We start from the raw sequence: 15621 nt of genomic DNA, 5'->3' as shown, positions 1-15621 counted from the left end.
AACACAGTATTGTGGTTGCAGGTGCCTTTTAATTAGAATAATCAAAGAGTAGTTTTACAGATTTCAGAGTCATCGTTATTTATTTAAAGGTAAATGGACTCTGTACTGGCCTGTCTCTCACAGCTCTTACATTGAATCCATCACTTTACTTGGACGGTCCACTGTAGATGCTAATTTGACATTCAACTGAATATGCATTGAATTATTATTTGCTTATTGACTTTTCTCTCTCCTCATCACCTCCCCCTTACGGATCTTAGTAAGCCACTGAGCCGCACCTCAGGATCCACTGGAAACCTATGAAAGCTACTCTCCGAGTTGTACCTTGAAGAATTAGCACGCAGCAATGTAGAGACGTCTTCTTCTCTTGACGGCGACATGTCACTGATCGTTTCTCCTTTATCGTAAAAACACTCATGATCTCAACAGCTTTCAACGGCTTCCCTCAGTTCTCCCCGCAACTACTGCAACCGGAAACAGCGATGTATCCCAACCGGAAATGAGATACGCCATCTTAATAATTGAGGTGTGACGTAAACCGAATACAACTGTTTATTGCTCCTTATTACTCTTTAATAATATTTAATACTATTTCATTTAATTCCACGTATGCCAAATAATCCTAATTGTCCTAGGCACAGAAAGTCTGTGTTATTCCCATATTTGTAAAAAAAATAAGAAAAATAAAGAAAAAGAAGAAGAAAAAGAGCCTGAAGAGGCGGCGCCAGTAACCATGACAACGTGACACGCCAAACAACAGTCATGACTAGAGCGGCTGGTTCAGCGCCGGCTGGCTCGACTCTAGCCTCGCGCTCCAGTTCATTCCCCAAACTACGTTCATTTTCACGATGGCTTTCTTTGGGATCACTAATCTGGGCTATCAGAACCCGTTTGCAGACAGGATGTTATCTTCGTCGCTGAGAAAGCGGGACGCGCAAGGTATGCTAACGTCGCTACCTGTCCTGTTGAGCACTAGCTAACTTAAGCGGGTCAGCACCGCTAGCAAGCTCAGATAGTGGCTAGTGCTAAGCTAGCTGTTATGAGAAGCTTAGACTTGTAAATACTGTATAAATATTTGTATTATTATTATACTTATTCAGTTTTTCTCTTTTATATTGATATTTATAAGATTATGGAGAAACTGCAAAGTAAGAATTTCCTTGTACAGTGTAACTGCTTGTTATGACAATAAACTGTTGGATATTGAATCTTAGTGCTAGCTAGCTTTGTGTTTCATGTGTTAATGTGTTCTGGTCTGCTGCTCTCCTCTCTCTGAAGAAAATCAGTAATAAATGTAAAATCAGTTTCTGCCTTGACAGATGCTGGGTGTCCTTGGGTGTCCATCTGTAGTTCTGTAGGGCACTCATTACACTATTTTTTATTGTCTTATTATATTTTTTCTACTTTTATTTGAGTCACAAATTCATTGAAGTAGCTAGCTAGCTTTCTTTCTTGAGACTAGCTTTATGTGAAGTCCATCCACCTGTCCATACCTACACAGAAGACTCAAGGTGGGATAAACTGCCAGACCTGCCCCCAGTCAGTTCACAGAGGAGACTGATGTGCACTGACACCTGCAGCGTCTACAGTCAACCCTTCAGTGCTGATCTACATCACGGCAGTCAGGCGAGATACAAGGAGATGATCAGGCGGCTACAGACACCTAGATGTAAGTTCAGATAAGATATAGTAGAAATAAAAAATTGTTAACTTTTGGGCAGGTTATGTACAGGGGGACTAATGGTGGTTTCTGTCTTTTCAGCACCTAATCAGCTGTACTGTGTGCCATTAACTGACAGTCAGCAGTATGGCTGGTGGCTCCCCATCGGAGAGCAGAAGACTTACACTTCTTGGACTGAAGTCCGGCACTTTCCTCGCAAAAACAGTGAAATTACCAAGTATGCAAAGTTGCAGCTGTCACAATAATCAGCTGTTCTTTATATCCTTGTCAGGGATGCAGTGATATGTGCATTGTGGGCCAATGCGGCTATCTGATTTCATGTTCATGTACATCTGCTGATGCCAATACTGATGCGGATTACATTAATTTAATCAATTAAATGTTGAAATTGGAACTAGATCCACCTGGATTAGCATTATGGAGATGCTAATCTAGGTTTATTTGTATAGAATTTAAAGAGAAGTAAAATGTCATGTGTACTGATGGACAATATGTCTTATATATTGTTTTTTTGCTGTTGTTTCAGGTTTGTGAAGGAGATGTCCATGACTGACAAAGAGTTCAGTTTATTTTGAGTGTTGTTGCTGAAACTGTGAGACCGAATCTTGCTAATAACGTCTTAATAATGTTACTTCTCAATATTGTACTATGTGCTGATGCTACAGTACTGTATTTGTAGAGGTCTTTTTAAAATAAAATAACAAACACTCATCAGACTCTCAGTAATGCATCAACAACGTTTTAATGGTGTAGCTGCACCTGAATATTCAGTAGATTTATCAAGAGATCTTTACTGAAGATGTCTACTGATTTTAGTTGTTGTTTTTTATGTTTTTGAAGAGTCCAAGTTCAGATCTTTAGACTGTTCATTTCAGCATCCTTAACAAGCTGTCTGTACCTGGAGCTAAACTGAAATAGGCTGAGATGAAGGAGCCAGGTGAGGGTTAAGGTTAGGTTTGATTTGAGATTAGGGTTAGGATTAGAGCCAGGATTAGGGTTAATATTAGGTTTTGGATTAAGGTAAAGGATAGGACTAGGACCAGCATAATGGATAGGATTAAGGGTTACTTAATGAAAGTAACATCTTAAGTGTACTTGATGTAACAGATCAACAGTAAATCTACTTAATGTAGGTAACGCACTAACAGGACCTCTTCAAGATATTTACCTGAGTGTATTTAGGTGCTTCACTACTGCTACTGCATTGATGCTGCTGATGTGTTACTGATACTCTGGTAAGAGTGTATTAATCATCTACAAACGACCACTCCGAATAAAGTGTTACCAGTATTTTATGGAAATGCTTTGTGTATGTGATGTAAATTTACCAGTGAAGAGTTAAGATTGAAAGCTGCTGAACGCACTGGATGATCTTTTCAAATAAATGGTTCACAAAAATAAAAAGCTATTCTAGTTTTACAAAGCAATTCATCAGGCACTTGCTGTAATAATAAAGCAAATGTTTATTCTCTACTAATGCATCTCAGATGCAGCATGTATGTCCAAACATTTATAGATTTATATATGTTTATAGGATACCCAGGTCTTTGCTGCAGGAACAGCTTCTGCTCTTCTGGAAATGGAAAGCTACCCACAACATGTTGAAATATTGCCGTAAGGATTTGGTTGTGCCACAAGAGCATTAGTGTGGCCTGGACCACAATTAGTTCTGGATCACAACACCCCCCCTCCCCCTCCCCCTCCCCCTCCTCCAATTTATCCCAAAGGGTTGAGGATGGAGCATGGTGACTTTAGGCTTATGTGTGGCTGGTCCAGAGATGCCTTTTCTATGGGCAATGCCTTAGTATGTGTGTCTTTAGGTGGCTGAATTCACTTGTTAGATAAAGTGTATAACGGTTTGGGAATACAGTGGCCTATTTAAAAGTGATGGTTTGGAGAGCCAAATATTTGCATGTTTAACTAAGTCTGTTGTTTGTTGCCAGACTCTAGAAGACTTTGCTTAATGAATGGATGTAATCTCACTGGCAGACGGAAGGAAACGGTGTAATGGTGTTTTCATTACAGAAATGCTGAGGGAATGGCTCAGCACACATGCGTCTCAATGCAGGCGCTAAAATATTTACAGCTCCAGCTTGCAGAAGCAAAGTGTCTTCAGTTACTCACAGCTCACAGCCAAATTGACCCAGAGGTTGCAAATGGTGCTGATTAAATGCATGGTCCAACCACTGAACGTGATCTTTTTGTCCTTTTTTTTCCCAAGCCATTTTCTTTGAGGTCAGTTAGGGTTGCAATAGGGTGGAACATTTCCAATAGATTTCCAGTAAAATACCAGTATCTTTAGCTCGGGAACTTTGGAAACATCCCAAAATGTAAACTTTCTGTGGACATTTATTGGACTTAATAGGGAATAGCGAATGATTTAAAGGAACTATATCATACACCATCATCAATGTACCATTTTTTGTCAACAGCAAACATGAAGGCATAATTCAAATAAATTGACCATGAGAATAAATGGGTAATTATGAAAATTAATTAGAATGGGAATAAAATGGGGATATTCAAAGCTTAAGGTGAGAAATTTGTAATTGATAATATACTGATCTTGGCTAAAAAAAAAAAAAAAAAAAAAAAAAAGATATAATACCAAAACAGTTGAATAGCAAAGCTGCTCCTCAATCCCAGGCACGTAACACATTAAACACTGAAGGGCTATTGAGGTTCACTGTTCATTCCTCCATCATATGTACAGCAGATATCCAGAGGATTTCTTTTACTTTTAACAGGGACTGGGACACCGGCTCATTCACTGCGTCTTCTGAAATCAAGGGCATGAGTTTATCCTGCTTTTGTTGGAGCACTAATTAATACCGTTTATTTTGACAACCCCGGACTTACACGTGTTTATGGATTTCTAAGATATTCCAGAGTGTTTCCACCTTTACCTTGCATTTAGTTTTCACTAGATAAAATGAGTCCTTAGCAACAATAAGAAAAAAAACAATGAAAACAGACATTATTCTTTATTTTGTAGGAGGGGAAAAGTTATTTCTATATTTATCAGTCTTTCCATTGCATGTTGAAAAGCTAGTCCCTTCTGTAGTCCTTCTAAAGGAAAAAAAAGAACAGCAAACAATAAAAAGGGAACAGAAAAGAAAGAAGCGATCAGGAGTCATTCAGCCTGATCCAGGCACACAGGCCCCAGTGTGAATGTCAGTAGTACTAAAATACGTCTTTTAAAATACACTTTTTTTTTTACTTTCCCAAAACTGATCCAACACTATGCCCTTTTCCCTCCCTTTGCACCCTTGTATTCATCCTGACTCCGTCACTTGAAGTGGAGGGACCAAATTAAAAATGAACAAAAACTGAAATGAAAAGTGAACTCAAAAACAAAATAAAACAAAACCAAACAAAACAACAAAAAAAGCAACTGCTTTTGGTTATAAACGTGATCAACCAACATATGCAATGAACCAGTGCTACTACCATGGCAGTTTCTTTTTTTTTAAGCAAGTAAGGAATATTCAGCAGGAGAAAGACACGGCTTGGGCTGTTATCATGCAAGTTAATACTTTGAAATAAGTGGTCGGAACGATGGAAATGGCATTTTTCAGAGATAGGAGGAGCCTCGGGTGTTTTCGTAATGTGGAAATGAGACAGAGAGGCACTGTAAATATACACTTAAGTTTTGTTCAATTAAGGCAAATGCACTCTACTGCGTACTGCACGCTTGCAGTGGAGGGTTTTCCACGTCTTCGTTAGATCAGTTTGGATGGCAGAGCTGCCGGGTGGCCTGCAAAGGCATGATGCCACATGGAAAAGGGCCTTTTATTAACACAGGACTACTGTCATATCAAATCCTTGTCACTTTTTCAGCTATTTCAAAACACCAGCTGCCCTTTAAATTGTGTGAACACTTCAGAATGGTCCCAAAATGATCAGAATGAAAATGTCCTTAACGTGAACTTAAGCTCACCTGAAGAAAATAGTCACGTGCATGGTTTCTTTTCTAATACGCTCATTCTAATCCCCTCGCCTTAACGACAGTATTAATCTAATTGGGTAAGGATTACACCATGTTCTCGAGATCCTTCTGTGCTCCTGTTCATTTAAGCCCACCCTTTCACAAACTGGCTGCACATTTCAGGTAATGCTTCAGCATTTTACCTGCTGTTTCAGACTGAAAATTGAGTCAGTTGAGGTCTGTTGATTTTGCTGGTCAGCTGAAATGCCCCAGTCTTCCATCTTGCCTGTTGAACCGGTCACACAGACACCCTACAGTTGTCAATCTTGAATGTGGGAGAGTTACAGTTCTGCTTGGGTGAGAAATGCACAAGTTTAGATGACTTTTAGTGGGCTACAACTGACAGAAATCTCAAGACACTGGTGTAAACCTTATTAATGAGTATTAGAGTATTAATGAAGAAATACTGCCTGTGACTTTCTGTTGTCCCGTGAGCTGACATTAGAATGCAACGTTTTTTTCCTTCTTGTGTAAAGTCACCATTTCAGACATTTAAGATTTTGTAACGACAGTATCAACTACCGTACAGATCCAGTGCAGACGAAGGAGCATCAAACCCATGTCTTTCTTGCATGACTGACACACAGCTCTGTTAAAACGTGCAACTCCAGAGGGCGTTTGTGGAATGAACGGGCACCCCAGCGAATACTGCTTAGCTGACCCTACATCACTGACCCCGGCTGAGCCACTCAGTACCAACGCGCTCAAATGCTCCGACAGCTTGTTTATGTCTTCTTCTTTCTCCTAAGTTGGAATGGAATCATAATCAAATGCATATTAATAACAACCATAATAGGAATAATAAAAATGGTGAATACACAGGTGATACAAAATACCCAACACTGAAACTTCAGAGAAACAAACGGAAATCAAATAAAAAAGAAATTGTCAAGAAGATAACCACAATCAGACATGCTTTAGAGCAGTTAGGTTTGGCAAGAAAAGCAGTTTGTCATATCATAGAAACCTCACAGTGAAAAGAGTTATGCCCCTTCGAGATTACAAAGCACAGTATTCAGTCATAATTTATAGGATATATTTCTCTCTCTCTCTTGCACTCTCTTATGCTCTCTTTAAAAAAAAAAAAAAAAGAAAAAAAAGAAAGGGGACAAAAAGTCTCTGTTGTGAACTGTAGCTCAGTAAACTGTCTGGTACCTTGGTATCCAATGCCGTGGCTTTCCCCCCAATGTCTCCCAAAAAAAATAAAAAATAAATAAACAATAAACAAAAGAAAAACAAAAAAAATAACCACCTTTTTTTCCTTTTTATTTTGTTTTGTACCAAAAAATACTTCTTTGAAAAAGAAGAGACGGCTGACGGAACGGAGGAGACAAAACTGTGATCTCTCTTGTGGACATGTGGGCCCAGGCATGATCGTGTTCCTTAGACAATGGGATATTTCCTTCCTTCTGCGAGATCCACGTCAAATGGTCAAAGGAGTCTTAAAATCGGGTCTTGAGGTCGATCCCCGCCCAATCCTTCATCTTGACGAGTAGCAAATATCCCAAGATCAACAACTACCCGAAGCTTCGGCCCGGTGCGACAGCTGACAAATTACTTTTGTTTCGTTTTATGTTGATTAAATTATCCTGGGCTTCGTTCTCAAAACTGGGGAAAAAAGGGGAGAGGCCTTAAGAGTAAGACAATATTTAAAAACTTATTGTCTTCTTGAGAACCTTTTCTATTAAATACTTTGGTCTTTGGTCAATATTTCTCTTCGATATTTATACACATACTGTAATTTGTACACACACAAATATACAGACGTACATTCTTATGTACGGTATAGATGTGTCTGCATGTTTCACACTGTTTCTCATAAAGGACTTTTTGCACAAAACGTTGAGATTAAAATAAATACCCAAATCATAAACAAAATCAGAAGTACCTGCATTTATATTCTCCTGAAATAAAATAACAGAGGAAAAACGGTGCACAAAAATAAAAAAAGAGGAGAAAATGCCTTATGTACAGCGTTTTTCTTCGGCGTCAAAAGGCCTTTGTTAAATAAACAGACTTTGCATCTTTCAAGTAGCCTGAGAAAGAGGCTTAAAGACAGAAACAATCGTCCTTCAGAGCAGACAGCCAAGCAGCGTGACTGCTGCGTGACCGCTCCCTATCCTGGAGGTCATTTTTTTTCTTTCTATTCGTTTTTTTTTTTTTGTATGTATGTATTTTTTTTCCTTCAAGTGATGACATGGCTACTTGTTTGACTTCAGTTTGTCTTGCGTGACCTTCCTCGATGATTCAGCTGGAGAGAAGAAGTGTGGGACACACTGCTAACTGCTGGGCGGACCGTCGTTCAGGAAATATGTGGTCATCTCCCCCTTGCCTTTGACCTTTACGACGCCACGGCACTCCAACTGGTAGCCTTTGCTTGCCAACACCTGGTGCAGGTCTGTGGTCACCTGCAAAAGTCAAATGGCAACACAGGAGTTTGTTTGGGATATAATATTCAAGTAAGAAATTAAACTGAATATGTTCCCTTTACAAGACATCAGATTCATCAGAAAGCATCAGAGTGACTCAGCTCAAATTTGGGATCAGATGTGTAGCGTGAAAACCTACTATCCAAGCCTACCTATTTGTGGACACCATTTCTAATAAATGCATTGAGCTACTTTATGTTGCACCCATTGCTGATACAGATGTGCAAATGCACACACTCGCACACAATTTATTTGCCTAGATGCTCTAGAGAAGTACGGCCAATAGTCTAAGACTTTCTGGAGCAGATAAACATAAACTCTGGAACTCTATTCTCTGGAATAACGGTGCTTCATCCAGTACTTTTGGGATGAGTTGTGGAGTTGGGAATGAAGTTGGGTAATGATGATACAACATCCTGACCTCACTAATGCACTAATGCTGAATGCAAACAAATCCTCACAGGAATCTAGTAGAAAGCCTCCCCTGGACAGCAGAGACAGTCACTCCAACTAAAGCTGGATAAACTCTATTAATACCTTTGATTTCAGAAGAAACTATGAATGAGCAGGTGTCCCAGTACTTTTGTCCATATAGTGCATCACTGCCCATTCCTTAACCATCACCATCCCAACAGTGATGTGGGGGGCAGCATCGCGTTGTGGGGATTTCTTTCCTCAACTTTAATGGATGGTGGTTGCAAAATAAAGGGGTATACTGCTTCAAACTGTTAAAAATTAAAGCTTGGGAGACATGTTACCTTTAAGCAGGACAGTGATCTCAAACACAAGCCAAAACAACTGGAGAAGTGTCTGAATAGCACAAAGACGATTGTTCTACAATGGCCTGATCTCAGTTCAATCTGTAACACTATTTAAAAATCACAGTCCTCAAGCATCACCCAACCAAACTGGAGATACAGCCGCAGCAAATCTGCCAGGATTGATGGGCGACAATCACTCCCAAACAAAGCTGTGCAAAGCTGCTGGGATGATGCTTTGCAATAAGAAATACTGGCTAGAACAACCTGTCTAGGTGTCATTTGTAATACAGGCAATTCTAATGACTTAATTTCCACAAAGATTGCTTAAACGTTACCGAAATGTGTGTTTTCATGTGCGTTTCCGACTACTGTCTGAGTATTCTTCGTATACAAAAGTGTCAAAATCACAGAATTCACCTCAATGATATTTTATTATCTTATTTTCAGTGCCTGTAATATGGTACTGCTTCAAAACATTTTGCAGTAAGAACTAGCGAGGCTAACAAGCAGCCTGCCTGGTGAGGTTCGTTTCAACACAGCTTTACAACTAAGCCGAAACAAGTAATGTGACAAGTCTATATCACCCTTATATAAATTTAAAACAGCTTATTTTTGTACTGAAAGAACATCAAAAACATACTATAGACGACATTTAAACAACAAGTACTCCATTTTTATTGTGCTCTCATTAACTCCATTTGATCCAACCTATTTCTACTGTCATTTATTTTGACAGAATTGCTTCACAGTTCAGGTTTAGAAAACCCATCTGGTTATTTTACTGCGTTTACATTAATTTACCAGACTCTTTAATGACAGGTATAAACCTGTTGGTAAGTCACCTTGCCTATATGGAAAATCCTAATGTTTGAACTCCAGCTTTCAGTTGATTTATTTATAAATTATCAGAATTTTTCTTTTTCAGGTTGCTTGTATAAAGAAATAATCTTGCTCCAAAAATTTTATCATATTAAGCAAAGCATTATTTTTGAGAAAAATATCCCACTCTCTCCTGTATTTGCTTAGAAAAATAAATAATTGTTTCAAATTGTTTCAATGTTCGATTATTCCTGCTTTTAAAATCATCCAACAAACACTAAAAAATGAAAGTTATTATAAATTAACCCTCCTAAAATTAGACTCTGTGCCACTGTATAACTGCCTCATGTATGGTTTTATAATAGTACCTGAATGCGATCTGGTACCCCCGTGCTGTCCATGCGACTGGCCACGTTGACCGTGTTCCCCCAGATGTCATACTGGGGCTTTCTGGCTCCAATGACTCCAGCTACCACTGGTCCAATATTTAGTCCTGTAGAGAATTAGAGATAATAATGAAGTATTCATTCTGTAAAAGTTTTCAGACACTAGAACAGAATGGAAGGTTTAATTCTGTGCATTTTAGCAGTACAGTATGGCCCAGAGCTTATGGTCATAACTGAATATTTACTGCTACTGTAAAAGATTCTCCCTCACCAATCTTCATCTGGAAGTTGTTGAAGGAGTGCTCGTTGATGTACTTCATCTGTTCGCGGAGCCTCATGGCATAGTCCGCTAGTGCCGTGATGTGACTGCGGCCCTCTTTGTCATAGGTGGAATCATTGAGGCCAGAAGCTGCCATGTAGGTGCTGCCTATGGTCTTAATCTTCTCCAGCTGCCTGTACTTATCTTCGCTGATGATCTAGAAGACATGTAAATATACATGAGACATCTGAAATCTGAGGCTGTCTACGAGGCTATTTTGCAGAAAATGTGTGGGCAATGCAGTGCGCAGAGCTCATCCTACAGGGGAAAGTGAGGAGTTTCTGTTGGCTATGCTTTTTTATTACAGGACACCAAATTGAGATATTGAAATGAAAATTTGAGGTTTTTGCTTTGCGACATGTTGCGCTATAATGCTGGAAGTAGTCATTAGATGTAAATTGTGGCCATTAACATGGACATGGTCAGCAACAAGACTCGGCTAGTAGGCTGTGGCGTTACGATTGGTTGGTATTAACAGGCTAAAAGTGTGCCAAGTAAACATTCCCCACCCCATTACACCACCTCCACCAGCCTGGACTGTTGACACAAGGCACGTTGGGTCCATGGATTCATGTCTTAGTGACAAATACTGACAGTTTGTGGGATGTTCTAGCGTCACCATAGTGAAGGGGTACCTAGATTGGACTTCTTGTACATTAAGGGCCTCCCAACAACATTTTTTTTCCAAAACAATAAAACCATCCGAAAAGAGACAATATCTATTTCTCTTTCACAGATCTCACACCCAACCTCCATCTCCTACCTCGTCAAAGTCAGCGATGATTTCGTTGAGCAGTCGCAAGCACTCCACACCTTCATTGTTGGCCTCCAACTCCACATAGAACTCTGAGAAGTTGCTGATGGAGGCGAACATGACTGCCACACACTCGCATGACTGGTAGTAGAGCTCATCGTTCCTGCGCTCGCGGGCCAGGAAGTGGGCCGCCACGTCTTTGGGCAGGATGTTGTGGAGGAGGCGGCGGTTATATGCCTGCAGCTCCTCCATCTCCTCCTTCTCCTCTGTGGCCTGAGAGAGGGACAACTCCAAATCAAGAACTTGGGCTGAGATGGATCAGAATGATGCTAAAGCGGAATACACTAGACGATTAATAACATCTAAACAGATTTTAAGGAAACGACAATATTTAACACTTAGTTTTACATAATTTTAAGATCACATGCATAACCTGCCTTTGTGAAATGCAAATTACAAAATAAATAAATAAATTAATTAATTAAATACTCAAAACCTGATGCAATGAACCCAATCCTTACTACATGACCAACATCTAGCTGGACATACTGAACAGACATTATTCTCAGATTTCACCTCTACTTTCACACATTATGCCCAGCATTACATAAGTACACAGTACCTGGAGCTTCCAGAGGAAGTCGAGACGGGCTGTGGACTCCACTTGCTGGGCATGGAGATACAGCGCCAGAACAAATACGGTGAGGATCACTGGGGTCATGACCTTTAGGGACACTTTGGTCACAGTGTATGGACTGTGCAAAAAAGGATCAGATCACACACATTTACAGGACACTACTCTACAATATTTCAATAAATAATTCAAAATCTTCTAGATTTCAGATCTCATTACATGACCAGTTTATTGTAGAGAATTCAATACATCACATTACTACTTACCACTGATCGGTAGTTTCATTGATCTTCAACCTGTATAAAATAAAAAAAACTATTAAAATTCTTCCTTTATTGAAAGACTGAGTAATGAGTATCAAACACAGCAACAATAAAAAACCCTTACCTCTCAGTTTCATTAAATTGTCTAAAAAGGAATGGAGAGGAACATACAGTTTGAACCTAGCAAATATACTGTACATAATCCTTAGTTCTAATTTAGCTTATTTTAAAATTACCAACTATTGCACTAACACACATTCTCCTAAAACATTTTTCCTTCAGTCAGCGGATACTCTTCAACTTTGACTGCGGTCAACAGGATAGTTTATAGGGGATGGCCCAATTCAATTTTACTGTATTTACATAGCAATTTTAACACCACACATTTACAGAAATCCAGACCGAGTAGATCTGTAAGGATGCATTCACAGTGTAGCAAGGCAGAAATGCAACACTGTGCATCTCAATCCTGCCTCCTGGTGGCCAAAAGTGTTACTTACAGGGCATTGGAGGTGACAAAGAGGTCAGCGTTGTCGAACAGCGCCACCTCTGGCCACTCCACAAGCAGCAGGTAGGTGAGCTGGATGAGCAGCATGAGAGCCAGCTTCCCTATACTGCTGATCTGCAGAAACACTGAGCAGGCCAGCAGGGTCAGCAGCACACTGTAGCTGAAATACTGAGAGGGAGGCAGGAAGGGAGAGGGAGAGAGAGAAATTGTGAGAAACATGAGAAACAGAACTGCTGAGAAATATGATATATGCAAAAGAACTCATTTTGGCGCACTGTGGAAAGCATTGTTCAGAAACAGTTGACAGAATTAGAAATGTATACATTTGTTTATCTTTGGTAATTAAGCAATCATTCAGCTAAAGTAAGTATACATTTAATTATTAATCATTATTAATATTAAAATATATACGTTAAAACATATGTTTCCTCTAACCCTTCCCTCGAATGCAAAAATAGACAAAAGTATGGCTAAAATGCATTAGTCAAGTTATCAATACTTATAATTATTTAATATTTGGAGAATTTTTATTAGTTTTTTTAAACTATTGCTTAAAAGGCGCACCTGTTTTATTGTTGCTTACACACATCCAAACCAGGCAAACGCACTAACCTCAGGAAAGGGACAGGACGGTGTGTCACTGGGGCAGATGTCCAGGCCGTCCTCAACAGAGCGAGAGAGGTTGTAGATAATACAGGGAGTCACCAAGCCTGCAGAGGAGTTCATCTGTCTGGCTACACAGTCCACAAGCCTCTCTGTGTCACAGGCGAACTGCAATATGCACGCACACACAGGCACATACGCAGAAGCACACACTTAAACTCCAAACATAAAATATCTATTTAAAACCTCATACCATTTGTTAATTCATTAGATTCATGAAGCCTGCGTTTGAGGATGTGGTAACATTATAAAAGTAACATTGCATATTGTGGGTGGCGCTCCTGACTGCACTGGGAGGTCCGGCTGCGTACCATATTGACAAAGGCAGAGATAAAGACGAGGATGATGGTGAAGACGCCCACTAGGGTGCTGTTGGTGCGAGACTGAACAATCTTCTTGGACACAGTTTGCATGGCAGCAGGGAAGAGCTAAAAGAGAAAGAGAGCGAGGGAAGGTGTCTTTTTAGCACTCAACAAAACATCTGACTGCACTACTAGATACTAAATAATATTTCAAACAAGATCTAAGAATAAAACACTTTGGCACAAATGACCAAATTATAAAAATATGCAGCAAAAATAAACTGACTTACAATTATACCATAAATGTTTTGATGACAGACTGTTTATATTACATATATGTACATTTGCAAAACCATGTTTAGGCTTTGCATCATTTCATCATTTTCAGTGGGATATTGTCTCAATTGCCATGTCAATTTTGATATACAGAATCTAATATCCTCAGCATAAACAGCTCCTTAATTTCTTATACATAATACAGTGGCACAGAATTATGAACAAGCAAACATGCTTTGATACTTTTGCACAGTGACAGCCATAACAAACCCTCATAGAAAGTATTTTTTTACACTCTTTTCAAGCAGTTTTCCACTGTTGGGCTGAGTATTGTATGCAACCAAAACGAGCCAAGCCAATACTAATTTTATGGTGAGAAATTGACCACTGATAAAGGACTGGTTATCAACCCTGGTCCTAGAGGATTAACAAGCCCTTCCTGGAATGAAGGTGCTGTGTTCAAGCAGGAAACCACTAAAATGGACCAGGGTTGGGACGCACTGGACGAGAGCATCACTGATACAAACTTGATTGATTGAGCACACATGTGATTTTTGTGTCTTATAAAGAGGTCAGTACGTGTACTTTGGGGATATATATATATATGGTTGTGGAATGGATAAAGCAGGCAAACATTAGGTTTTTGGAATGGCCCTCCCAAAGTCCAGACTTCAAATATGTGGTCTGTGCTTAAAGGTCCGGGTCCGTGCCAGGAAACCAACACACTTTATTGACCTAATTCTGCAATTGTATGTGTGTGTGAGAGGCAGAAGGGGGCAGATGTGTCACACTTTGTCTTACCTTCACACAGGAGTAAATGGCGCAGATAAAGAGGATATTGGCAAGGATGATGAAGATACTGATGTAAATCCCCAACATAACTGGGGTACTAAAGAAACAACAACAGCAGACAAAGGGCTTTAGACTGTGTGTATGTGTGTCCTAGGTTGTATAAGTGTGAGCATGTGTTTCTGTTGAGCACTCACTGAGGGAAGATGACAATCTGAATGAAGGAGATGAAACAAAAGACCAGCAGCGTGCATGCCACATAACCTCCAAAGCGGTCATCCACCTTTTTCGCATACTGAACACATGGGAAAGAAAAACACCAGTATTATCCCTCAGATAGCACTGAACTAGATGTGGATCTGAGCCTTCTCATTACAGACAGATGGATTTGCCAAGATCATATTTTTTTGTTCTGACAAAATCTTATCTTTTAAAGTCTATCACATTTAGGGAACACAGCCATGGGAACACAGCCATGCACATAGCTGCATACACACTGATCATAGACATGAATATCATAGCAATATAGGGCTTCTTTTAATAGAGCCGAATACATTTTTAACACACATATGAAAAAGAATTGTGTGCATAAGTCAAGTCAAACAAACATACACCCACTTACATAAACAATTCTCTGGTGCTGAAAGTTCTTTAACTAAGGCTAACTAACTTAAATTCCTGTTTGTGACCATAATTGACTACAGCTGGAAGCTTCTCTGTGCCCACATTAAACGGTTTCTTTGACAGCACTCATGGTGTTGACCAACGCAGAGTACAATAAGAAGGTCCAAGGAACTCAGACATGCAGCTCCGAGAAGAAAAATTCATTGATTTATGTCAGGAATGTCTTTTGGAGCCATTTCTAAACAACTGCAAACATAAGTACAAACGTTAGTACAAATGTTATTGGGGGTTTCATCAAAGTCTGGAAGGAGACCCAAACAGTCACCCTCAGCTGGGGAGAAATTCAATTGAATAGCCAGGAACAACCCAAAAACCACTAAGACACATGCCTGCCTTGAAAGGGAAGCTGCTGGAACACTAGTGCC

The 15621-nt window shown here is 39.7% G+C and overlaps 2 protein-coding genes across 2 annotated transcripts in view; one reads left to right on the top strand and one right to left on the bottom strand.

The window, feature by feature from the left end:
- Positions 1 to 773: 773 nt before the first annotated feature.
- On the top strand, positions 774 to 3857 carry LOC140534937 (sperm microtubule inner protein 11). Its single transcript, XM_072656563.1, has 4 exons — positions 774 to 939; positions 1502 to 1669; positions 1763 to 1898; positions 2208 to 3857. Exons 1-4 carry the CDS (start codon positions 849 to 851, stop codon positions 2254 to 2256), a joined length of 444 nt encoding a protein of 147 aa, XP_072512664.1. The 5' UTR covers positions 774 to 848; the 3' UTR covers positions 2257 to 3857.
- Positions 3858 to 4650: 793 nt separating this feature from the next.
- The window catches only part of adcy6a (adenylate cyclase 6a), a 65633-nt gene continuing 54662 nt past the window's right edge, over positions 4651 to 15621 (bottom strand). Inside the window, exons 13-24 of the mRNA XM_072656562.1 lie at positions 14770 to 14867; positions 14585 to 14672; positions 13517 to 13633; positions 13155 to 13313; positions 12535 to 12710; positions 12159 to 12179; positions 12038 to 12067; positions 11760 to 11892; positions 11147 to 11410; positions 10336 to 10540; positions 10047 to 10171; positions 4651 to 8077 (exon numbers count right to left, since the gene is read on the bottom strand). Of these exons, the coding sequence (XP_072512663.1) occupies positions 7949 to 8077; positions 10047 to 10171; positions 10336 to 10540; positions 11147 to 11410; positions 11760 to 11892; positions 12038 to 12067; positions 12159 to 12179; positions 12535 to 12710; positions 13155 to 13313; positions 13517 to 13633; positions 14585 to 14672; positions 14770 to 14867 (1545 nt within the window). The 3' untranslated portion in view covers positions 4651 to 7948. The remainder of the gene's footprint in view (positions 8078 to 10046; positions 10172 to 10335; positions 10541 to 11146; positions 11411 to 11759; positions 11893 to 12037; positions 12068 to 12158; positions 12180 to 12534; positions 12711 to 13154; positions 13314 to 13516; positions 13634 to 14584; positions 14673 to 14769; positions 14868 to 15621) is intronic.

Source organism: Salminus brasiliensis, chromosome 14, assembly GCF_030463535.1.
Source record: "Salminus brasiliensis chromosome 14, fSalBra1.hap2, whole genome shotgun sequence".
Taxonomy (NCBI): domain Eukaryota; kingdom Metazoa; phylum Chordata; class Actinopteri; order Characiformes; family Bryconidae; genus Salminus; species Salminus brasiliensis.
The sequence above is the reverse complement of the archived record's forward strand: the minus strand, read 5'-3'. Positions and strand labels throughout refer to the sequence as shown.